At 41.6% G+C, this 24871-nt stretch overlaps 4 protein-coding genes across 5 annotated transcripts; 2 read left to right on the forward strand and 2 right to left on the reverse strand.

Moving 5' to 3' along the window:
• The first annotated feature begins 706 nt into the window (after positions 1-706).
• Positions 707-9687, forward strand: atp6v0cb (ATPase H+ transporting V0 subunit cb). Its single transcript, XM_084341687.1, has 3 exons — positions 707-919; positions 7157-7340; positions 8177-9687. The coding sequence occupies exons 1-3, from the start codon at positions 847-849 to the stop codon at positions 8379-8381; spliced, it is 462 nt and encodes a 153-aa protein (XP_084197813.1). The 5' UTR covers positions 707-846; the 3' UTR covers positions 8382-9687.
• A 307-nt stretch (positions 9688-9994) lies between these two features.
• On the reverse strand, positions 9995-13139 carry nubp2 (nucleotide binding protein 2 (MinD homolog, E. coli)). Of its 2 annotated transcripts, none has more exons than XM_084341686.1 (7): positions 13052-13139; positions 12415-12530; positions 12013-12211; positions 11653-11810; positions 11158-11268; positions 10856-10925; positions 9995-10305 (listed from the first exon to the last, which is right to left on the reverse strand). In XM_084341686.1, exons 1-7 carry the CDS (start codon positions 13065-13067, stop codon positions 10166-10168), a joined length of 810 nt encoding a protein of 269 aa, XP_084197812.1. In that variant the 5' UTR covers positions 13068-13139; the 3' UTR covers positions 9995-10165. The 2 variants fall into 2 exon arrangements, with proteins under 2 accessions (XP_084197812.1, XP_084197811.1); XM_084341685.1 differs by lacking the exon at positions 13052-13139 and adding an exon at positions 12861-12894.
• Positions 13140-13646: 507 nt separating this feature from the next.
• spsb3b (splA/ryanodine receptor domain and SOCS box containing 3b) lies at positions 13647-20169 on the forward strand. Its single transcript, XM_084342441.1, has 7 exons — positions 13647-13750; positions 16957-17092; positions 17600-17783; positions 18069-18256; positions 18403-18505; positions 18996-19121; positions 19207-20169. The coding sequence occupies exons 1-7, from the start codon at positions 13710-13712 to the stop codon at positions 19752-19754; spliced, it is 1326 nt and encodes a 441-aa protein (XP_084198567.1). The 5' UTR covers positions 13647-13709; the 3' UTR covers positions 19755-20169.
• A 421-nt stretch (positions 20170-20590) lies between these two features.
• On the reverse strand, positions 20591-23554 carry eme2 (essential meiotic structure-specific endonuclease subunit 2). The gene is made up of 8 exons (XM_084342440.1): positions 23017-23554; positions 22573-22694; positions 22356-22451; positions 22143-22267; positions 21919-21997; positions 21663-21778; positions 21190-21379; positions 20591-21045 (listed from the first exon to the last, which is right to left on the reverse strand). The coding sequence occupies exons 1-8, from the start codon at positions 23456-23458 to the stop codon at positions 20890-20892; spliced, it is 1326 nt and encodes a 441-aa protein (XP_084198566.1). The 5' UTR covers positions 23459-23554; the 3' UTR covers positions 20591-20889.
• Between the last annotated feature and the right edge of the window lie 1317 nt (positions 23555-24871).

Consider the following 24871-nt stretch of genomic DNA (forward strand, 5'->3'; position numbering starts at 1 on the left):
TCTCTCACTCTCACGCTCCACGTTGCTGCATATCACAGCTGACTGTAAACCACCCTCTGCAGCATGGTAGAGTCCTGGTGCAAAATGCAGAAATGTGGTTGAACATGTGCAACATTAGGAATTTCAGTTTCTTGGAGAGGCCACTTAAATCAGATGTAGGGTCCTCTTGGAGCCTGACACTCAAATTACACAGTCTAATTCATTACATAATGTAATAAGTCACTTTGGGGGAAAAAAATATTATTTTCTTGTTTTTCTTTCCTTGGATGAAATAATGTAAGAAAAACATTTTTTGTTTAGATTGGCAGTGTCTCCACACCCTCCTGCACATCCCCATCACCCTCCTGCTTTTGAAGGGTGAATGCGTAGATATCAAAGGGGAAGCCTGCAGCGGAGCACACCAAAGTGATGCGTGATAGGGGTGACCTTCAAAAATAAAGGAAAAAAATGTATAAACATAAAATGGTTTCTTTTTACGGAATAAGTCAGTCATCATTTTAAAAACCACATTTCTTGTTTCACACACGGGCTGTGTGACACGGTATATCATTAACGAACTTTGTTTTAGTGCGCCCCCCACACCCAGTCGATGATAGGTTTTATCCGTACGGCCAGTCAGGTGATATTTTCCGCTTCGCCATTTTGTACTGCTGCGCCGGGTATTTATCAGAAGAGTCGTGACTATCCCGTTTACACTGCTAGTTAGGTAGTCAGACGGTTCCTGGTGTAGTCGCTTTTACATTTCAAGCCTGTGGCCTTTGATAGGTTTCGCGAAGTGCGATTTTTGAGTCGACATTAATATTTAATTTTGTATATTTAGTTTATTTTTATACTGTGTGAGAAAGAATGTCGGCCGAAGCCCCCGAATACTCTCCGTTCTTCGCAGTGATGGGTGCCTCTGCGGCGATGGTGTTCAGCGGTAATTATCACACAATTATCACCTTTCGTATTTAAGCTATCTGTCAGTTACATTATGTCTCTGTGTGCATTTTCTGCTAACCCCCTTTGCATTTACGCGATTTCCCACCAGACTGCTTTGAATAGTCAACCACGGTGCGTCTCAGGAAGCTCACTTGTAAAAGCCATCTGCTAGCCTTGCTAACGTTAACGTCGCAATGCTAATCTTGAGCTGTCATTTATTCAGACTTAAAAGCTAGTTAGGGCAGCCACCGACTTTAGTTCATTTTTAACATGGCAATGGTTAGTTAGTACTAGTTAGTTAATACAGCTGTCACTGCTAGCCTTTCTGCTTCAACTACAGACAGCAAAGACTAGTCAAGACTAGTTAGCTACGCTAGCTGATGACGACTACATAAGTTAGCTTTGACGTTAGCTCAGTTTAGTCAAGTTCGCTGTATGCTTTATCTGGAAAAGGACAAAACAGGGAATAATGCTAACTGATAAGAAATGGTGTCGGTCATAATGAAGAAGTACTAATTGGTTTACAGCCATTATAAAGGTTTGAAAATGTATGCCATTTGTTCCTTGTACAGTTTCCTGCGTGTTAGCTTGCAGTTAGCAGGAGGTATATACGTTTAGCTGATTTCCATCATTTCTGCAAGATGCCTCACTATTACTTGCGGGGTTGATGGATTTTAAAAGCAATAGGGGATGAGGGTTAGACGGAATTATTTATTGTAGCTTGCAAGTAGATACCAGTAACCAATGACACTGAATAATTGAATTGACGTCGTCTTGCGTAAACTGACGAAACTGCTTGTCTGCAAAAAATTGCCAACTGTCAAACTGAAAAGGCCACATCTAACATAATGCAAGCTATCTCGAGCTGAAGCAGCTTTTCCTTAAAACTCAAATGACCATTGGAAACAAGGATCAGCTGGTTAACTTCCTTATTGCTCACAGGAATGACACAAGGTCACATGATTATCACATGATGAGACTTCTGACTTGGAATTGCCATCTTGTAATACTGTGCCTGTGAAATGTTAAACTAAATGCAAAGTTAATCAGTTATCAGTGAGTCTTTAAAAACAATATTGCTTATTTTGAGAAAAGATGAAGGGTGTGACACCACTGTTAATATCAGTGTTTGTGAAGTGGCACAGAAAGTGAACTCTGAGACTGGCTTGTTTTATAATTGGTCATGCTAGTTTTATGGATTCTTTCCTATTTAAGTGTTTCTCTTTCCTTAATCCATGACAAGAGCTACATCATATGCCAGTGGTTTGCTTATCATCAGCAAAGGCCCCCATGTGACTTGGGTCACTGGTGGGATGAGTGCAACTCAAATAGGAAATCAACATACCAGTAATTGAACATGTTACAGAGGGCTTTGACCCACAGTAGCTTGGGGCTTTTTGCAAATGCAGCTCATTTATTGTGGTGAATGGTGTTTATAGGTTTGAGGCACATTACACTAGTGAAATACAATTTGTAAAACCTTGGAAATGTATTAGGTCTTTTTCTGACAGAACACAATCTTGTATTATGTCCCCACCTTTTCTTTTGTTTTATCATAAACATTTAAATCCACATGCCCATTACATTGTTGAAAGCTAAGGGATGTTTTAACACATCTTTCAACAGATCACACTGGGCTGTATGGTGATGAGAAATGTCATGAAAAATTTTCAGCTGCATATTTCAAGTAATTCAGGAATTTCTTAGAGAAAATCTGACCTAGTAACTGCTGTTTTAAAGTATTGCCATTACATAGGCCAGCCCTACCCGGAAATGAGAAGCAGCTGGATGCTGAAGCCATCCCTGGTCTTGTCATAGCTCAGGTTTAATTTGTAATGATGGGCAAGGGCAGCGTGGTGGTGGGGGGCCCCTGAAGCTAGCAGTAGTACTAGTCTGTGGTGGTGAACGAGTGACAGCTGGGGAATTAGCTAGTAGGGAGGGGATCATGCTGGCACAAAGCAGGGATGTGGTAGTGGTGGGATGGACGGGGACACTTGATGATTCAGACATCAGCTTAAAGTGATCTTTCAGTGTTTTGTGGAGTCATTGTAGCTTGTGCTTCTGAGATGTTAGCCACCTTAGTGTACAGGACTATTAATGCTAATGTCATTCTTAATTGTCATTTGTAATAAATCTGTCATATTTGGGTGGGTTTAATCCAAATTCATTCTGTAAGATATCAAAAATGATGACAAATTCACAAGCCAAGTGGGTAGATCAAAATTTCATCTGAATGACAGATCTTCTGGTGTCAGGTGATGTTGCATTGTTTTAGTGGTCTGTAGTGGGGACTTTCCTCAGTGATGCCTGGCTCAGAACAGGTGACACTCACAAGATGCCATTATCCATGAGACAAGAACACTCCCACTGGTCTGTTTCCCCCACCCCTTTCACTACACCTCAACAGTCTGTATCTCACACTTTCCTCTCTGCCAGCAGTATCACAATGATAAAATGATAAGTTTAAGGCCCACTTTTATTTTAAGTAACTGACATGACTGATAAATCTGACTATAATGTAAGCTAAATGTTTGCTTCACATCTGGAAAAAACTCTTGCTCTGCATCATCTGCCTTCTCTAGTTTATTGTGCAGCAGGGTTTGTATGTTTTAAATAGGATAGCCCAGTAACTAGTTATTTCATTCATTAATCAATAGTGCTTTCATTTGCTTGACCTTTGGTTCACATTCCGTAGTCTTTCTTGAGCACACACTCTTCAATAGAAAGGTCTTATTGGTGATGGCAGCTATGTGCTCTAGACATCCCTCGGATTCTGATGCAATAGACTGGTCAGCGAGTCTCCATAATTTCTGCATGCCGCCTCATTTTTTACACAGTGGGGGCTGCAGTTGTGTAAGACAGGAAAGCGTTTTTACTACGACCTTCATGATTTTTCTCTTTCGTTCCTGAAAACCAGTGCTTCCCCATTTACACGCTGTTAGGAGCAGGCCAATCTGCTGTCTATTGCGTGGGCATATTGCATGCAGGATCAACCGTGGCTGGAGGCACCTCCTGCTCTGACATCACAAGACGTCACAAGGGCATCCCATACATCCAATATTCTGCAGGGAGGAAAAAAGAAAAGGGGGGAAAAAAGCACTCTACCTAAGCTGAGGGGATTAGGATTAAAACCCAGAGGTTGTGCCTGCACACCGCTGCAGACGCCGTCCCGTCACACATCAAACCTTTAATCGTCAGGACAGAATAATGATGTTTGAGGACTACAGTGTTTCTCTATCAACCCTCACCTGTCACACCTCAGTGAGGCCAAGCTTAGCAAGTCTGAGTCGGAGGATAACGTTACTGACGGTAACATATTACGCTGGTTGTTTATGGATGGCTGAAAGAGACAGCTGCTCAGAAGAGGGCTTAGGTGTTTCCAGAATAATGTCCCAACAGTGTTTTGTATCGCTAAATGACGAGGTTTGTTCATCTTGGTCAGTTTTTATGTTGAACTGCTAAGGGAAGGTTGTGTTTCCTTCCTCATGCATGTGTAAGTCCGCTTGTTTCATGGGATGTACCATATAGTTTGTTAGATTTGAAGATTTAGTCCACCAGCAAAGCATTTGGCACTCGTGTGTTGGCATGGAAAATAGTGCCCAGATATACTCAGACACATCTCTGTAGATATCCAGGAGTGATTTAACCTTGTATTGATAGCATCAGTCTAGTGATAGATCATTCCAAGTAGTTGGGGGACGTGGCTGGCTGCCATGTGCACATTTGAAGATTGGACCACGTCATCTTCTGTCTATCTCCTTGATCCATTTGCCAGAAAGCCTCACAGCTAGTGTTGGAGTTGACCAGAACTGTCTTCAGGCTAGCTCCAACACATTGTCCCAAGAAATGAGAAAACGCAGGGCAGGGCACCTCGGGCTGTATGCACAAGGCTGTCTCCCAAGATGATATCTCAAGAGGCTTTTCACATTTAATCATTGTCAGTATGTTGGCTAGGAGGAGGCAAGATAACTACTGTGAAAGGTCCTAGTTTTTATTTAAGTGCTTTGCAATATAGTTGATGTTTCACCCTGTTACATAAGTTTTACTGACTTAACTGTAATGTCTCCAATCAGCTACTGTTCACAAATAACACACAAGCAGGTTTGATCTATGACATGTTTTGTCAATGCAGTAGAGAAGCCTCAGAAGACAGATAGCTATAGAAATGACTTCAACTCTTCTAGAATTAATCACATGCAAAAGTGTGTTTAATACTGCTGGATAGAGGAAGAACTGCCACAGTATGTACGAACCAATACATCAGATGCTATGCTGTGGTCGGTGTTGACTCTGAGCTTTCACTTTGCCTTGCTTTTGCTGCAGACGAGGAAATAAACCTGTTCACATTAACACACACATGTGTGAGAACAACTTGCCAAACCAGCCTTTGTTGGATATTGCTTAATACTCTCTTGTTAGTCTGTTCGGCAAATATGACATCTATTGCTAGTCTGTCCTTCAGGGAAGAGGATTCCCTTCTTTCTTGCACTTCCTGTGGTTTCTTCCATTTTGATTCCCTATTGCATATTGTTAATCTCCTTGGGGCAGATATTGATGTTAAAACCATATGAATAATCTGTGCTGAATTGTATTTTCATTGTCATTGTGATATGAACATGCAGAAAAATCCCATCACAAAAGACTGCCTGAAAACCCTAACCCGCGATGAATGAGGAAAAATAATTTTATTTACACACACCATGCATTCGAATGAAGTAATCAAACATTTGACCTATCAGATGGCGCCCTGGATACACGGACCATGCATTGTAGGGATAGACCTTTCATAGAGGCCGATATTCTGCATTTTTTCCCATAATCAATATCCGTGTTTTTTGTGTCTGATTTTAAATTAATAAATTACACTACTTTGGCTCTGATGAAGCATCCTCTCTCTGTCTGTAGTCACCACTCTGTTACACCACTCATATCCCACATACAACACTATCTGATTGGTTATATGTCACAATTAATAGCCTATCAACATTGAATAATCTGAATCTGCAAAGTAATTAATAACTAAATTTATCAAACAAATTTAGAGGAGTGAAAGTATAAAGTAGCTGGAAATTGAAAACAAAGATTTTACTTAGTGGCGATCATTACTGTTTTTCTACATTTTGACACTAAGATCCTCATTTTAGCCAAATATGTACTGGGTCCCAATATAGGTTAATCGCCCCCTTGATCGTTATTGATTGGCCCTGAAAAAATAAATATTTGTCAGTTCTCAATGCATTTACACCATTTGGCCAATCAGATGAAGCTCCAGTCAGTCGTTATCTACCCTCAGACTAATTTGGTGGAGAATGCGAGGTTGGTTCACACGATGGCTGAGGAAAGAGATTTAAGCAAATATGGGCGCTTAATTGTTTATTCATGGCAAGTCATAACCTGATCACCATGTTGAACAATGTTACCGTAAATTTCAGGTTTCCTAAACTTGTAGGCCTAGTTGCTGTTCTGTATTTGGTTAAATATGGTTTCTAATTTTAGAACAGGGTGTGATCTTTGATTTTCAGTTTTACTCTCCTCCTGCAGTCAGACTTGATTTATGTGTGTGACGCAGGTAGCACTGTGCTTTCTCCTCAGCGTCACAGCCCAACGGAGCTGACATGCTGATGAAGCTTTTTGTTCTCCTCCTTCCCCATCACATGACAGTGATGTTAGCCAGAGACTAGTGTGGACTGGAGATAGCACACAGCAGATGTTGCATGAGTTTGTACTGCTAGTCCCCCTCCTGGTGCCCATCTTGTTCTGATGCCGTCTCAGGAGATGTGGTATCCTGCTTCCCTAATGATGTCAGCAGTTCCCTCTGTGCTTTAGGCCTAATGAGGCTTTTTTTTTCATTCAGAGAGTGATCTACAACTCTGCAGCTGTCTGCCAGAGTCAATTCTGAAATTACTGGGACTGGAGCAGTTTGAGGAGATGAGACAAAAAGACACACAAAGCTGTTTTTTGGTCGCATAGAGTCTGCGTCAAGAACTGATCAATTATTTCCCCTTGACACAAGCAAAATTCCCCAAGTGGAGCCAGGTTGGATTTTTAAGGGGAACAGAAACTGTAACAGTTGTTGCATCTCTTATTTCACTTCTGCTTCATTATTCAGCTGTGGCCTTTGGTTTCTCTCGTCAGTCGGACAGCCTATTGTAACGTGCCTTGTAGTGTGTCTATTCTAGTATGCTTTCTATGTTTATTTAACTAACAAGGTTATCTTCTGTCTCTTCCCCACCAGCCTTGGGAGCAGCCTATGGCACAGCCAAGAGCGGTACAGGCATCGCCGCCATGTCTGTGATGAGGCCGGAGCTCATCATGAAGTCAATCATCCCCGTCGTCATGGCGGGTATTATAGCCATCTACGGCCTGGTAGTAGCAGTGCTGATTGCCAACAACATCTCAGAGAAGGTCCCCCTTTACAAGTGAGTTCAGCTGATCAATCATCAGACATTTGATTGTCTACATTTCATGTTTTATTCTGTGGCTAAATTAAGTAGAAAAGCCTTATTTAATCATCTCTAAAGTACTAATGATATAGCCCTGCCACTTGTTAGGCTTGGCATAAGCCTCAACATAACTGCAAAGACACTGGTGAACCTTATTATCAACAAAGCCCCAGAAGAGACCAAAACCTTCAGTGAGTTCTTCCTGCTAAGCCACCACCCTGATATTGCTTCACCAGATCCATTAATCGTTAACTATCAAAACACATTGAACTGTTGCTCTGAATGACATGTTACATATTACAGTGAACACAGTAAAGTTTAAGAAACCTGACTGCAGTTTCATTTTTATTACACCTCTGCACATACTCAGGACATAGTTCCCATGTTTACACTGGTCTGTGGTATAGACGACACTACAGGAGTAGAATTGCTGTCTAAAGAAGGAATTTGTCTCCCAATACAGCCACGTGACTTACAATACAATAACAGAGTTTAAAGGCACAGAGGCACAATAAAGATAGAGTAACAACAGCCTTAAATCCTTTTATAATCTTACAGGTTATTAAAGAATATGAGCACATCTGTGATGAATTCACTGTAACTCTTGCGTACATAGTCATTCTTCTTGTGGGTCAGTTTAAAATCTTGTAGGGTAGGAAGTTTTACCACAGTCCAATTATATGGAAAACCACTTGCACAATGCATACAGACATGTATAGTTAAAATGTACTCAGTCACTTAAGTTGGTGACCCATATTACTCAGTTATCTAGTAATTGTCCCTTGTACTGACACCTGTCTCTGTGTTTTCAGGAGTTTCCTCTATCTGGGGGCTGGGCTGAGCGTGGGCCTCAGCGGGCTGGCAGCAGGCTTTGCAATCGGCATTGTAGGCGACGCAGGCGTGAGGGGCACAGCTCAACAGCCAAGGCTTTTTGTGGGCATGATCCTCATTTTGATTTTCGCTGAGGTCTTGGGTCTCTACGGGCTCATCGTCGCCCTCATCCTGTCCACGAAATAAACACCCAAAACATCTCCACTACAAGATCTGTCCTTTATGTTGCTGCTGGAGGAAAAAGTGTAAAACGGGGAAAAAATTGTAAAAATTTCTGCCACACAAGATGAAAGAAGTGAAGGCGGGGAAAAAATGATTTAAAATGGCCCCATAAATATGGTCTTATCTCAACAATGTGTACAGTCGTCCCAATTTGATAGTCAACTTGTAAATGCGCAATGTAGTGATTTGTCTGTCTTGTGTGTGTGTGTTTCAAAACAGTTGTATGATGAAGATTCCTTTTTTCCCTCCACTTATTTCAGGCCTTGAGGCCAGCTGAGGCAGCCTGGCCTGTGGTCTTAGAGAGCTGACCAAAGGGCCGCACAGCTTCCTCTCCTCCCGTATCAACTTGGGAGTTGACACAATTTCTGCATTAATCTCGAGGATCTATTTGTAAAGAGAAATGTATATGGACTTACGATTTTTTTCCACTGATTTTATTTATAAGAAATTGTTCATTGAACTGTTTAATGCAGCAAAAGTCTTTAATTCCCCCAGGATATATTATACATATATATACAGACATATAAATATCTATATAGATAGATTTAATGCACTGTGGGGTAATTGTGATAAGTGGTTGGAATTCCTCTGGATGTAATTCTTGGTTTAATAATTAAGATTGCCTTTAGTATGTTGCTGGTGAAGTGGGAGTTTTGTGTGTGTAGCTGTATTCTAATCATTACGCAAACATTCTCAAAACTTCAGTGTTTTTCCTGTAGTACTGCTGTTTGCATTAAAGGTGTGTGTGCCCCGTGATGGGTCTCACAAGTGTAATTTCCAAATCTCATCTCCTCTCCATCTTATTCACCTCCCCCTCCTCCTCTCATCTGTGGCTGTACTTCATCTCTTTCACATTCCAGCCATTAAAATCCTGCATGGGTTTCAGTGTCTTGTTGCTGTTGGATATGAAGCTGAAGAGCAGGCTAGTTTCAGAAGATTTAATCCAGATCAAAAGCAACTTTAATGTCATGTAATTCATCCAAAGAAAAGAAAGGGGGGGGAAAAAAATCAAGTTTAAATGACACATGAAGACTTGATGGTATCGTTCGTAGCGTGCAGCAGGAATCTAGTGAGATTAGTGCTCAAGCTTGGCCTAGTTTCATGCCAGGACCGGCCCGATTTGATCTGGAGTTTGTTTTCTGAAAATGGAACTGCTGCTGATGCATTTACTGAAGCGCCAATCTTACGATCCTGTATTACCACTGGTATTGAAGTTATCCTGATGTGTCGACGTGTGTGTCACAATCGAATTAAAGAAGATTCCAACTTAGATTTGACTGGCTTCCAAACACACAAGATGTAGTGTTTTCAGTGCTGTTTATTTTGCTGTGACACAATCAAAATCTTTTACAGGCAGCTTGACTTGTCATTTTTTATTAATTTCAAAGTAATGTGTTGGATTTTGCTTAGCTGGTGTTTATAGTGTACTTCCTGTTTCACTCTGCGGTAATCGTTGCACTGTGGTGAACACCCTCAAGAGTTGCAACTGCTGCACTGAAAAGATAACAGCAGACATAGCCTGCATTGTACTGTTGGCAGATTGGATTTTTCTTGTAAAAATAACATATAAAACAAGATAATCGGAAATAGTTTAATATAATGTTTAACTGTACAGGACAATAATGCAACAAAGAGACTGTTACATTTGCACAATCATTGATATTTCTGGCATTATACTGTGCATTTCACAGAGCCTGTGTACTAAAATGTGAACGCAATCCAGAATTCAGAGCAAATAAATTCATGTCTCATGTGGTTTGTAGGCTTTCGAGCAGAGTCTGAGATATACTGCTGATGGCGCTGAAGGTGGCACTGTCAGGAAATGACTGTATGAAGTCTTTGCCCTCCTCTATACTGGTGCTGAGCAGAGGATCCAAGGGCACAGAGCCTGAAATGAATAAGAAATGATCATGATTACTGATCTAACCTGAACCAATTAATACCACACCTGATAAATGATCCACAGCCACCTTATACCTGAAAGAAAAACTCAACTAATGTTCAAATTAATTATAATTAATTGTGAGAATCAAGTGGATGTTAAAGGGCATGTCTGATCAGATACGTGCCTGGCTAAAGCTATGCAGCACTGTCACACACAGCTGCTGTCTCAGTGCCACGGGCTAAGCTGAATTAGCTGCATCATTACTCAAGAGATTGATCAGCACACAAAGCGGATAACCGCTGAGGGAAAACGTTAAATGATCTAATCATTTGACCAAGAATTATTGATGATCATGTATCATGCTTTCACCGAGGTATTTTAAACCCGATGCTGCCACTGAAAACTGGATCGACCATTTTAGCAGCATGGCAGTGATGTAAAATGCCTCCTAAATCATGAATGGAGGGTGAGGAGAGATGTGCAATCGCAGTGTGTTGTGACACCTTGTGGCTGGAAGCTCACATTACATGTAATTCAATCCTACTGATCTTACCCAGGAATATTGATCCAGTCAGCTTGGCCAACTCTTCACCGCCTCCCTTCGAGAATATATTGCTGCACTCCTGAAAAGGGAGAAGATTTGTTAAAATGGATACACTCTGACTACACTGAACTTTAATTAAAGAATTAATGTATTTGGTAAATATATAACTGACACTGCATCAACTGATTTGCAGATGACCTTTATATCCTTCAGTGTCTGTCATGCTTGAATGCACATTAATGTAATTTCATGAGAAGTTATTAGTATTTCACATCTGAATTCTCCACACAATTGTATGAAAGTTTACGTACTGAGCAGTGAGGACAAACAAAGCCGCTCATGTTCTCTACGATTCCCAGGATCCGGACGCCTGTCTTCTTGCAGAAGGTGATCTCCCTCCTCACATCCCCTGTGGATACTGCCTGTAGCCAAAACATGACCAGAAAACCCACATTTGTTGAAAAAATGTCATTACTTTGGTAGCTTTCCAGGAATAAAGATGGCAGGAATGAGCAGCTTTCTAGGTATAAAGATGGCAGGAATGAGCAGCTCTCTAGGAATAAAGATGGCAGGAATGAGCATTATAGTAGTAGTGAACTACACAATTGAGCCACAGTGCCGGTCACTTTGCGTTAAACACACGTGCAGGGTCCATAATATTGTGTATGACTGAAAAGGTAAACAGCCAAAGCTAAATTTAGTGATTTATTTGTCAGTGTTAACCTTCCCCTACGATGTCACCTATACGATTTATGTAGTCTCCTTGCTCCTACTATGGACTGTAGGGTTTCCATTTTGTCAGGTACCTGCGGTGTGGTGACCAAAACGGCTCCATCCACTCGGCTGTGTTTTTTAAGGTTCTCCAGTACCGCCAAATGCTCATCAGACGTCCCTGGTGGCGTGTCCACCAGCAGCACATCCAGCTCTCCCCATGCTACGTCTGACACGAACTGGCCAATCAAAGCTGTAGGACAGGAAAATCAGAGATGGAGAGGATAATGTAGAGAAGAAGGTGAGTTCAAGTGCAAAACATGCAGCACATGGATTTGTGTGTCTCACAATGCTTGTTTATAATATTTTGTTGGTGTAATTCCTTCAAAAAAACAACCATTACAGTCAAAACAGGACTCCAAAAGTGCTGTGACCCAATGACATGTCTAGCATACCATTTTTTTTGGGCCCCCTCCACACCACTGCTTCATCTGGGTCCTCCAGCAGGAAGCCGATGGACATCAGGGCGAGGGTCTTCTCAGCGTCCGTGTAGACAGGCACCCATCCTGAGTCACACTGGTGCACGTCAGGCCTGCCAATGCTCAGCATGCGGGGGATACTGGGTCCACACAGGTCAACGTCCAGGATGCCAACCTGATGAACACATCAGCAACACCACCATGTGGACTACTTAATACATAATATGTGTAGTGCTGCACTTGAATATGCATCATTACAATATATAGTCTCTTTAACAGCTCCTCTGTGTTTTCTAAATAGAATAACAACATATCAGCATGTCCTGATAGTCACCCTGTATTCTGATACACAAACACACTGCTGGTCTTTGAACTCACCTTTTTGCCAGCATGCCTGAGAGCCAGTGCTAACTCTGTGGTGATGGTGCTCTTGCCCACTCCTCCTTTCCCTGACAGGACCAACACAACATGCCGGACCTGGGACAAGCTCCCGTCTTACATGAAAAGGAGAAAAAATGGGTCAGTTCGGCAGCATGAGCAGCAGATACGTGACAGGTTCAAATGTCAGTTAATTACGACACTGCTGTAACGAGAGCTGGTAAACTGAACTGTCAAATAATCCGAAAAATGGGGTCAGAAGGAGATGTCGCAGTTAGATACTGGTGACACATTTCATCACCCGAGTTCACAAGTTCAACATAAGTCGGTGAGAGTTCCTTTGGGATAATCTTTAACATTATTATTTATGTAATAGCTTTTTTCACATAGACAACAACTCTCGGTCAGCGTCGACATTTTGACAGAGCTGAATATTTAAAACGTACGCGTAAATGTTATTAGCATCCGCTAGCCAGTTAGCTAAATTATAAATTGGTAACTATTATGAAACACGCATCAGTTTTTGACAACTGCCATCTCTAAAGAACTAAGATACAGTTCGGTGTACTGCCGAAAGAGCTACAAGTAAGGACGTAACCTCCTAATGAACTTTCAATGTCCGATAACTTGCTCCTACCATTATTTGCTTCCATATTTTGGATGTAAGGATTAAACCATGCACACAGCACCGGGATCTGCTACTTCCGCTAATCGTCACGTGCCACCTAGCCAATCACACAGCGCCTTTTACACTTAAGTCCCGCCTCTATTCTAACGCCGCCAATAGGCTGCCAGTGCGCACCGTGGTGCTTTCAATTGCAACACGAACGGTCTATTTATGGCATATTTTGGATTTTCATGTGCGATTTAGATGTCTTTTAACTTGGAAAACAACGACCTGTGCGAAAGATGAACACCTGGCTCCAGACATGTCTTTATATCTACACATAAAGCTATTTTACTGCATCTTGTTTACCAAATGTTCCCAGATTCATTATAAATACATAAAAAATCATATAGAATTGTTTTTATATCTGCTTTTAAATAGGCTACATGGTGGGCATTCCCCTCTTAGTGTTATCAAATCAGCAGACCACACACTTGCACCGTAGATACTCAGAGGTAAAGGTAACTACACACATTTACATAAACCCCTCCTCCACGCACGCCTCATCCAATAAGAACGCGACAAGGGCGTGGAGAAGTAATGTTTACGTCCAGCTTGCAGAGAAGTGGGCCAGAGTGCAAACTGCACCTGTTTACACAGTCGGACATAGAGACACACCAGCGTTCAAATGAGCCACTGCAAGACGGTGTATAGGAAGACCACTGTAAGGTAAGAGCACAACTGCTGCTTGGATTCAGACATTCATACTCATTCTGTGGCAGATTGAGTTTTAACATGAAGATACAACAAAACACCAGCTGTAGTGTTACATTTGCTTAATACACATACACTGTCTGCTCAGATTTAAACATTCAACTGATGCTATTGTCAAGAATGACTTGGAAAAATGACAGATAGTCTAAGTACACTGATCTGTGTAGTAATGTGTCCGAAATGGATCATAAAGAAAGGAAAGCTTGATGTTCTGGTGTATTTCAATAGAAAGTCTGGACAGTGATTTAATGTGAATTATAAATTCTCAATCATGTCAGTGTCACAGTCCTGCTGCATTGATATCATATCGATCAGAGCACCGGTGCTGTAGTTTGTCTTGGCTGGGTTGTCCAGATGATGCCTGTACAGTATGTAGGGTAAGGACCAATTAAAGTGAGACTATGGCTCCAGACTAACTAATCTAAATCATTGGCAGTTATCTCCTGCACCTGCTTGCAAAGCAGTCACCAGCTGCTGTGTTAACTTAGACATGCTATCAGGTTGAGGTACATATGCTATATATTTTTTCTTTTTAACTCTGTTAACTCTAAAAACAGCAATACATTTTAGAAAAACAAAACACTGACACTGAGGGTATTGATTGTTTTGAACTGTTTACCACATTCACAGTCAGTAATCATTACAAACATTGTTCAGTTCTGTTTTTCATCAATCAATCTGGAGCTCCCTGATTTGAGGTCATAAATCACAGACAGGAGGTTGAAGTTACCAAAAATGTCCCACTAAGAATTATGCTTGTCTTAACTTCCGACTGTGTGAATACAAAATGATCTCGTCATTGGAGTTGCATCAACTTCACTGACTGTTTAGTCTTTATAGGAAACAATCCTGGTTCACTCTGTTACAATGTAATTGTTCCTCATGTCACAGTGGAGGAAACTTTGACTTAAATAACCCCAAAAGTTCCTTTAAAAGTGGTAACTTTACAGTCACATGGAGGAAGTTTAATCATTACTACAGAACCCACTTCCATTCTACGAGAATTACTTCCAAACTTGTCTAACATAATTTATAAACGTGTCAGATTATTATGTAGGAAGGCGTGACGGTCAGTAATAGCAGGGGTGTAAACACAAGGATGTTATAACCATAAATTTGTGATTGGCACACATTGTATTGTGAGGTCAGCCGACCTTGCCTGTGTCTGTCTGCCGACAGACATGCTGTCACAGTGGCAGAGCAGAGGGTTGGGTTAAAAAGATTAAACAAGTGCATGGAAACACCTCCTGCTGCCAACTGTGGGGCATATGGGGCAGGTGGCAACAGGCAGAGAACAGTCTTTAGGTGAATAGATGTGTTTCCTCACGGGGATGTTTGCAGCTACACACTGACACTGACTATGTAGTTTTGGAGAAGAAATTCAAACAATATTAATGTGGTAATAATGCAAACTATGAACACTATGAACAAAGTATGAAACTGTGTTGTCCTTTAAGGTCAGTTTGTTTATTCAGTCATAAAAATGTAGAGAGTTTGTTTAATTTAGTTTGTTTATTCAGAAAAAATCAGTCCTCTGATTCAAAATTTCTCCCCCAAAGCTACGTACTGCACCTTTAAAGCGGTAGCTTTTGGTGTCATATATGCAGAAAGTTGAAGTTTTATTACAGAATCCTTAAAATCCAGTTCCATTCCAGCAGAATAACATCCAAACTAGTCTTACACAGTGAATGAAAGGGTCGGATAATCATGTAGGAAGGTGTGACAGTCAGTAATAGCAGGAGTGTAAACACATGGATGTTATAATCTTAAATTTATGATTGGTACACATTGTATTGTGAGGTTAGGTGACCTCACAATACAATGACAGACATGACAGACATGCTGCCACACTGGTAGAGCAGAGGGTTGGGTTAAAAAGGTTAAACGAGTGCATGGAAACACCTCCTGCGGCCAACTGTGAGGCATATGGGGCAGGTGGAAACAGGCAGGAGAGAACAGTCCATAGGTGGACAGACGTGTTTCCTCACAGGAATGTTCGCAGCTTTACACTGACATTAAGAGCTGTGAGGCAGTGGTTCTCAACGTGGGGTCTCGGGACCCCCTGTGGTCCTTTAGGAGTTTCCAGGGGTTCCCAGCAAATAATTGTTTTCATTATTACTCCATCTTTCAGTAACATAATGTCTTGTGTTTAATAACAGAAAAAATCTAAAAGCACAAATGTAATCAGACTGGGGACAAACTCTAATCACATTTAGTCTAATTTGTGTCAGTTTGAGGGGTGGTTGATGTGAAAATGTTTGAGAACCACCCTTGTTAGGTGAGGAAAGGTTAGTGAAAAACACTGTCGAACAGAGAAAAGCCTATATTGAATGTTGGCCATTCATACTTTTGACTGACCTGCTTTTAGTTGTCCAACAAGATAGGTCACATTTTTCTGATAAAGCCTCACAGTAAGTTGGAAATACAAGGACTTTAACTGTTAGTCCATTTTAAGGAGAAAAAAAAACATTGCACCCTAAAAGTCTTCAGTCAAACCATAAAAGATACCATCTTCCAATAATGCTAGACATGCAGACAACATGTATTTATACTCTGATCTTTGCTTAAAGGTGCACTATGTAGTTTTGGGGAAGACATTTTAATGAGAAGAGAAAGACCTTAGTTGATTCAATTTGTTTTCATTACTGAATAAACCGAATAAACAAACTGACCTTAAAGGACAACACAATTTCATACTGTTTCACTTTGTTCATATTTGGCGGACCCTGCCACCTTTCTAGCTTCAAGCAGTGTACTGGGGACCTTATTTTCCTCTGAGAACAGCTTGTTTATTCAGTTATGGAACAGGTAAATATTTATGAGTTTCTATTATTACCTCATTAATATTGTAAATATAAAAATTCTGAGTAGTGCCTCTTTAAGGATATTTGTCATTCATTTGAGATACCTGTGTGCAGCTCAATCGGTGTTAAATAGGACAACTTATTTCTGTCTCTCTTCCTCAAATATAGCCTGCTAGTTTTAGAAAAAGAGAAATCGGACACGGTATGACTGTTCAAAAAATAATCTGACCTCAATAGTAAAGTAAACAAGCTGTGAACCAGGAGTCCAACACTGACCTTACTTGACACAAATACCAAGCACAAGACCTACTGCACGTATGCCAGCTGGTTGTAAGGCGCCGGGTCTGCTGTCCACAGAGCCGCCATGCTGAGAAGAGGCAGGAACGGCCGGGCTCGGCATCTGGCCTGGAGCGAGACACGGCAGGAGACAGATGCCATGGCAGTGATCCAGACACAGGACAAGGAGGAATGGGAAGGCCAGACAGCGACACAGGTGAGACACCTGGGTTTTTGCTGCTAAGAACGAGGGAAAAGTGGAGCAAAGGAGTGGGAGATTCAGATGGAGTGTATGTATTGTATGGCTGGAGAAAGAAGTAGTTCAATCTAAAGAAAAGGTATGGCCACGTGTAGGATGTATCAGTAGTTTTCCACTGGGACTGTCCCCATTCTGAAATGGCTGTGTGTAAGACATGGTCAGGTCTCCAAAGGGAAGAGGAGGAGGCTCAGTATTTTTGGAAGGGGTCTAATTTTACTTGCTCACACACATGACCTCCCTTACCAATGGGAAGCTGGGGCAGCATTTAGGGAAAAAGCCATCTTGTTAAACATGTCAGATGGGCGATATGGCTCTCATTAGGCTCAGCGGAACACAGAAAGGTTGTAGATTTTTACAACTGAGCAGACATTGAATAAATCCTCTCCACTGGATCTAATTTGACCCTGGACCATGGCCACGTCTGTGGACTTACAAGATGCTGTCTGTGCCGTTTCTGTCAACCAGCTGAGCGACCTGGAGTCCGAGGTGGATTACCTGCCGAGCTCTCAGGCCGTATCTGAGGTGGTGGCCTCGCCCAACACGGTGCCGGTGATAGGGGAGTCTTTCTGCGAGTGTGGCCGAGAGGAGGAGCTCAGCCCGGGCTTCGGTGTCACCTCCGACGACTGCCTCTGTGGGGAGGAGGATCAGGGTGAGCGAAAGCTGACGAAGACAGTCATGTAGCATGTGAACACAGCAGGTTACACTATAACATGGCACAAGCTCTGCAGACGAATACAAGGCCTTGGCAGTATTAGGAAATTATATTACATGTACTATAATTGGCTTTTGTGAGCATAGTTGCATATTGAGCAGTGTCTCATTCAAATTCAGTAAAGCAGATCACAGAAATGACCCAAGAAATAGGTTACAAATAAGAAATCATGTAATCTAAGCTATCCAGCTAATACGGCTGTTTGTGTGTTCATGTGCTCAGGTTTTGACTGGGAGTGGGACGATCACTTCAAGTCCTCCGGAGCCTTCCTCAGCTGTGACAACAGGAAGGTGAGCTTTCACTCGGACTACAGCTGCGGCACAGCGGCCATCCGCGGCACCAAGGAGCTCGCTGACGGTCAACACTTCTGGGAGGTCAAGATGACCTCGCCTGTCTATGGAACTGATATGGTGGGTGTTATATTGGCTGCTGTGGCCTAAAACGCGCATTAAAATGTCTTTAAGTCTCTGTTCGGTATAATGGATGTAATGATCATTGCAAACTCTCATTGTTGGTTATTTGGTTTGGTCTCGCTTTTGATGTTTCCCTGGTGTAGATGGTGGGAATTGGAACTTCGGAGGTGAACCTGGAGAAGTTTAAATACAGCTTTGGCAGCCTGCTGGGCCACGATGAGGACAGCTGGGGGCTCTCATACACAGGTTAGGAACTTTTCACTTCTGTGCCACTGAATTTTATAGGGAAGCACTTTTTACATTACATTCATTTGACAGCTGAAGTTACAAGTCATCTCTCAGATGTAACGATAAGCTTTTAAAATTTAACACATTTAACACACAAAAAAATATAATACAGGGTAAATAATAATAAAATAGATGGTTGTACATATGCAAAATATTTTAGTAATTAAAAATTAATAATAACAATAAATATATACATTCAAACACAGTATTTAAAGGAGACCTATTCTGCTTTTTCAGTTCTTTCCTTACCTTCAGGGTGTTATATAGGTTCTTGTGCATGTAAAAGGTCTTGAGAGTTAAAAAGGTCAAAGTCCACACCAACCTCCCCACTCCATCTACTAATGTAATGTATGATAATTTGTCACCCAAGAATACTTTTTCAGGAGAAGTAGTGGGATAAGTAGGAGTACTTTTACATAGTAGAAAACCCATCTATATCTGTTTAAAGGTCACCTCCAGCACAAAGGGGACAAAGTAAAGTTCTCCTCTCGGTTTGGCCAAGGCTCCATCATTGGAGTGCACCTGGACACCTGGCACGGCACCCTGACCTTCTACAAGAATCGGCACTGCATAGGTGCGTGTTTCTCTGTAATTCAAGCAGGTTTTGTTAGCTACATGAAACACAATTTACTCATGTTGTTATCGTCTTGTTACAACAGGCGTTGCCGCTACGAGGCTGCAGAACAAGAAGTTCTACCCAATGGTGTGCTCCACAGCAGCCAAAAGCAGTATGAAGGTGATCCGTGCCTGCTACACACCCACCTCCCTGCAGTACCTTTGCTGTGCCCGGCTCCGCCAAATGTTGCCCAGCAGCCCGGACGTACTCAACACTGTAGAGCTGCCGCCAGGGCTGCGCACCGTCCTCCAGATACAGCTGGGCTGGGTCTTCACCCTCAGCAGCAGCAGCCCTGAAGCCTCAGAGCAGCACAGGGACCCGCCTGAGGACTTCCCCGAGGAGATGAGCCTGCTGTCGAGCCGCAGCCCCAGCCCCAGCCCCAGCCCCAGCCCCAGCCCGGTGTCCACCCTGAGTGCCTGCGCCTCCCCGAGCCCATGCACCAGTCCACTTCCTGACACTGTCTCGTACCAGTGCCCCTGTCAAATGTCACCATGCACTTGCCACTGCCCTCCGACTCCCCCCAGCAGCGACTACGACAGCTGCTGCTCCGAGCCAGAGGATCACCAGTGCAAAAGATGCCGCTGGACATGACTCAGCAGTCAGAATGTATTTGTGAGTGTTTGGCACACAGATATTCTACCACTGCCATCCAAATCTCCTGCTGGAGACAAGAGCAATCTCATCATTTAGCCAATATTTCTTATTCAACATTTTAAGTGGATCACTTCTTTTTTATTTAGCAAATATATGATATTTAAAACTACAGAGGAGGGTTAAGCCACTGTTAAAACAAATACAAATTGAGGTCTGACTTTTTGTTTTTCAGAATTCTGATTCAAATGTTATTCTCAGAAAGGTCATACAAGTCAGAAATCTGAGAAAAAAAAGCAGAACTTAATTTTTTTTTCAGTGGCCCTAATTTTTCATATAAAACAGTTTTGTCTGTGAATGGGAGAAGAGAGTGAGTGTGTAGTTAGTGAAACCTTTAATAAAGTCGTGTGTTTGGCGACGTGGGTCATTTATTCTCATTTTAGCCAACTTCTATTATGCGGCTGACAAGAGCCATTTGTACTACTCTGCTTTTTCTGTTTCATTTTTTAAAAAACAAATATGTCAGTCACTGTCTTCGGAGGGCCTAATGTTTGCCAGGTTTGGCTTTGACGGAAAAAAAAAATATATATATATATATATGCACCAGAGATCTTGTGTATACAGTTGTTCTCAGGGACTGACTCCAGGGGGACAGGAGATGCTTTTTGATACTGTGGAATTGTCTTTTTGTACAGTAAAATGTGTGTTTTGTAATCGGCATGGCTTGAACATCAACAGCCGTTGTCTTCTTGCTTACAAGAGGATTTGTCTTTTCTATTAAGAGTTATGCTTTCTTACTCTGGAAATTCTCTAAAATAAAAGAAAAAGATGAGAAGTTCTCCTGCTGCTCATTTTTATATACAGAAAGTCCTTCTAACAGAGCATGTTGCATTTATGCATAAACAGAATATTGTTTCAAAATATACAAATACATATCATATAATTAACATTCTATTCGCTGTAGTTCACAGCAGTACTAATAGTGCTTTCTTGGGAGGCGAACTTGATATCTAAGGTCTATTCTTAGCTTGTAAACATCAACATTAATACATTAGCAGCCAAGTGGTCACGGGTGTAATTAGAAACCAGATTTATCCGCACTGACGTCCATCCATCTCGTTCTTAAGTGGACAAATTAGTCCAGGACCAGCTGGCCGTTCTGGGCAGTGAGGCAGCGGTAAACTCTGGCTGATATCTCCGGTCCTATTCGCCTCTCTTTACCTCCACTCTGCACTACAAGACCAGCCAGGAGACCCTTCCTCTCCTCCTCTGACCCCAAGCTCTGGTATGCCTAAAAAACATATTGTCACAAAGCCAAAGAAACAAAAAAAACAACTTTAAAGATGTGTTTTCAAAGCACTGAAAAGCAGCAGTTGCATACAGCGAGTGGTCACAGCGGGGATCCAGGCCACCACCCCTGCTGGTGTTGGTGTACCTGCAGCAGCAGCTGAGGAGACGGGTAGGCAGCGGTCACAGCGGAGGCCACGGCGGGGCTGATTCTGTTCAGCTGCTGGATCTGCCTGCTCCAGACCTGGATCAGCCCCGAGCCGTCCCTCTCCACCCGAGCCCCGCTGGCCCACGAACCGTCCACACAGAAGGGCAGCTCTGCTCGCTCCGTCAGCAGTCTGGAAAAACATGGAAGGATATCTGTATATGTGAAAATGTGTATACTGTGTATATAATCTATATATATATGTTTTTTATCTTGCTTTAGTTTTATCTCATTATATTCTATAAGTGAGGGAAGATTAGTCAGATATTAACGTGATAGTATTAAAGACATATCAATTTCTCTCACTGCTCCACAGTATGAGCAGTTTTTTAATTAGTGAACTATATTAACTTTAGTGGAAAATAGACAGTTAACAGCTGATGGTTATTTTACTATGGATTAAAGTGGCTGCTCACTTGAAAGGGCGCTTTGATAAGGCCTTCGTGACAGCGCACACATGGTCAGTGACCTCCTGCCAGCCATCCAGGAGGACCAGCGAGATGTTCTTGCAGAGCTGTAGGTGCACAAGAACCTGGAGAGGAAAGGAGATGAAGAAACAACGACTCATCTTCTGGCTTGAAAAGTTACAACTCAGCTCATTTACAATCAAGTGTACACGAACGTGTTTATGTCGAGTATTTGCAGTGTTTAAGAAAAATGTAGTAACCTGACCTCCTCGATGTCCAGATGCTCCATCCCCAGTTTGGACCCTAGTGTTCTATCTAGTAAATACACACCACTTGCATTGGTCCTGTTGGCAAGTAAACCCATACAGTATGTCACGTTAGAATTAGTGTTTTATCTCACTTGAGATTAATCAAGCTTATCAAGTTATTAATTAAGAAAGTAACCAGGCTATTAAGTGTCCATCAGAAGCTACAGACACACACATGTACCTGTAATCTGGCTGAGAGTCTGTCACTACGAGTGTGACCACCTTCTTTACATCCCTGTTGAGACACTCCAACAGAGGACTGAGGAAGGACCCGACCCCTCTCTCCTCTTCTTCACTGTCTAGCATCTGTAGTGGCAACAAAAAAATGACAAAGTGACCATCAATTCGGCTGCCATCTTATGAATTTTTTTTTTCTTTACAATGTAATGCTTACTTTCTTCACAGAGACCACCAGGTCCATGAGGTCAGTCAGATCCAGCACCAGAACCACTTGCTCCTCCTCCACAGAACTCTTTCCATCATCTCCCTGCTAAATACAAAACAGTAAAGAAAACATGCAGATGATTACAAGCTGTGCACCCACCAGATGTGCAGCAGATGTAGGAGCAATACGCACAGAAATGATGTTACAAGAAGCATAAGGTGCCTACCTGAGGTAAGTCTCTGGTCCAGGTGATGCTGCGTGGGAGCTGCTGGCTCTGAATGCTGAACCTCCACTCACAGGCAGCCAGGGTGTCCAGCAAGATGTCTGAGCCATCCTGTTGGAGAAGAGCTGGAGAAACACACACATGTGCTTACGGATGAACAAACTTTAGGCTTCTTTTCAGACTATTGTCCTTGTTGTGGAGGTCATAACCTGGTCAGATGATACCTTTCAATGGTCTTTCAATATATCTAATATACATTAAAAATTGACTTCCAACAAGTTTAGTTTTCGTAATTGTATTTTTTAAACTTTTTTGTAAACGACTTGTATTGTATCAATATTGTAAACATATACATCAATGATAACATACAAGCTGTGTTAATATTTCTTAAAACGTTATTTTATAATCGATGGAATGCACATTTCCGACGGCCCGTGAAGGCAGCACCTGGGTCTACGCAGACAGTCAGGCTCTTGAGGCAGTTCTCCGGCCGGAGACTCTTCAGGTGCTCCGCAGCCTCTCTCCTCCTCTGCTGCTCCCGCCTCCTCTCCTCCTTCTCCCGGGCCCTGGCGGCTCTCTGTCTCTCCCTCTCCTCCTTCCTCTCCCTGGCCGTCTGTCTGTCCGCCTCGATCTCCTCCTTGGTGCGGCGTTTTCGTGCAGGACTCGGTGTGCCACGTCCAGCTGGCCTCGGAGGAGACAAAGCAGAAGTTTGACCAGACTTCCTCTTTGTCGCAGACGATGGGGCGGTTTTGCACTTGTCCTCTGGGCTCTGGTCCTCTGTTAAACCTGTGCTGTTTGTTGCTATCTGACTGCTGCTGGGTTTGGTCTCAGAGTCGCTTTCCGCAGAATCAGACACTTCCCATGTTGTAGCTCTGCGCAGCACGGACATTTCACAAGTTTAGGACATAAACAAAACCCTCCAAAACTCCTTGAACACGTCACACACACAACACATGGCTCTAACAAACATTCAGAGAGGTGCGTGTTTTGATCACAACGACGGTGTCCGCTGAGGGACAAAAACTAAAATAAACGCGCTACATATGTCCTACCTTAGCCTCTTACAATGAAAACAGACTTTTTACGAATAAACGCGACTAAAGAGTAAATTAGGTGTCTTTATTTTTTTAGCTGGGTCATTTTACTAAATTACTGACTGATTATTACGTGGGCTCACAATTTTGAGGTATTTTTAGTTTGCTTCCATGTTATGGTAGGCTACTTTATTTCTGGCAATATTGTACTTATCACTCCAATTTATAACTATTTATTTGACAACATTAGGTAGTAGTTACTATGCAGATTACGATCATTTATACGATTACAATATAAAAACAAAATTATTTATTTTTATTATTTCATGGAATTAGTCCTTCTGCATTATGAGTATTTTGGTACTATTCTAATGCAAATACTTTTCTACTTAGTAAGTAGTAAGTACTTAGTAAGTAAGATTTTAAATGCAGGGCTTTTACTTGTAATTGAGTATTTGTACAGTGTGTTATTGCTACCTTTCTAAATAAGAGTATTTGTGAGAACTCCTTCCGCTGTTAATTAGATCAGCAGAAGGTAGAGTAAGACGCAGCAGCTGTCACCAGGTGGACTATGGACACCACAGTCTGTGGCCGACACATGACTTTGTTTTGTGGCATTACATCTAAGGACACACTGATAAAACACTCAATGAGTGGGATGGGATTAAAAAATCCTAAATCTAAAGAAGCTGCTGGCTGCTATGTCATTTGGGAGCATTTAAGAAACACATTTAAAGACTAACCTATAAAAATAAAATATTTTAATCTGAAAAATGTGAACACGCATATATTCAATTAACCAATGCAGTGTCCTATAATAGCCACTTTAATGCTTTTGGTTGATGTTTCATTGTTTCTCTTGGAGGGTTTCAATAGACTTGAGACCCCTTTTTAAATGTAATGTAGTTTAAAAATGCTAGTCAGACAAATTAATAACAGAAATACATAACATACTTGCATAATTTAAATCTATATGTATGTATTTTATGTTATATAATTTATATTTACATATGTTAATTTGAATATTTAAAAAGTTTATTCAAGTTCACAAATGTGTTTTGAAAGACCAATGAAATTTAAATTTTCACTTCAGGCTTCTTTTTCTCTCTTTAAAAATTACATAAAAACAAAAAAGAAAATAGCGTTACAGTTACATTCATAAAAAATATTTTCTTTTATTCTAATTTTACTTTTTCTTTAATGTTTAAAATATAATATAATATAATATAATATAATATAATATAATATAATATAATATAATAACGATT

Source organism: Pagrus pagrus, assembly GCF_965226575.1.
Source record: "Pagrus pagrus genome assembly, chromosome: 21".
NCBI classification, from domain to species: Eukaryota; Metazoa; Chordata; class Actinopteri; order Spariformes; family Sparidae; genus Pagrus; species Pagrus pagrus.

Coding starts and splice junctions, on each gene's coding strand:
- atp6v0cb (XM_084341687.1), top strand. CDS start 847: ATGTCGGCCGAAGCCCCCGAATACTCTCCGTTCTTCGCAGTGATGGGT. Junction 920..7,156: donor TGCGGCGATGGTGTTCAGCG/GTAATTATCACA, acceptor CTTCCCCACCAG/CCTTGGGAGCAGCCTATGGC. Junction 7,341..8,176: donor GAGAAGGTCCCCCTTTACAA/GTGAGTTCAGCT, acceptor CTGTGTTTTCAG/GAGTTTCCTCTATCTGGGGG.
- eme2 (XM_084342440.1), bottom strand. CDS start 23,458: ATGTCCGTGCTGCGCAGAGCTACAACATGGGAAGTGTCTGATTCTGCG. Junction 22,268..22,355: donor TGGTGGTCTCTGTGAAGAAA/GTAAGCATTACA, acceptor TTGCCACTACAG/ATGCTAGACAGTGAAGAAGA. Junction 21,998..22,142: donor GACTCTCAGCCAGATTACAG/GTACATGTGTGT, acceptor ACTTGCCAACAG/GACCAATGCAAGTGGTGTGT.
- nubp2 (XM_084341685.1), bottom strand. Junction 10,926..11,157: donor TTGTTTGTCCTCACTGCTCA/GTACGTAAACTT, acceptor CTCCCTTTTCAG/GAGTGCAGCAATATATTCTC. Junction 10,306..10,855: donor GACTGGATCAATATTCCTGG/GTAAGATCAGTA, acceptor TATTCATTTCAG/GCTCTGTGCCCTTGGATCCT.
- spsb3b (XM_084342441.1), top strand. CDS start 13,710: ATGAGCCACTGCAAGACGGTGTATAGGAAGACCACTGTAAG. Junction 18,257..18,402: donor CTGTCTATGGAACTGATATG/GTGGGTGTTATA, acceptor TCCCTGGTGTAG/ATGGTGGGAATTGGAACTTC. Junction 18,506..18,995: donor CTGGGGGCTCTCATACACAG/GTTAGGAACTTT, acceptor ATCTGTTTAAAG/GTCACCTCCAGCACAAAGGG.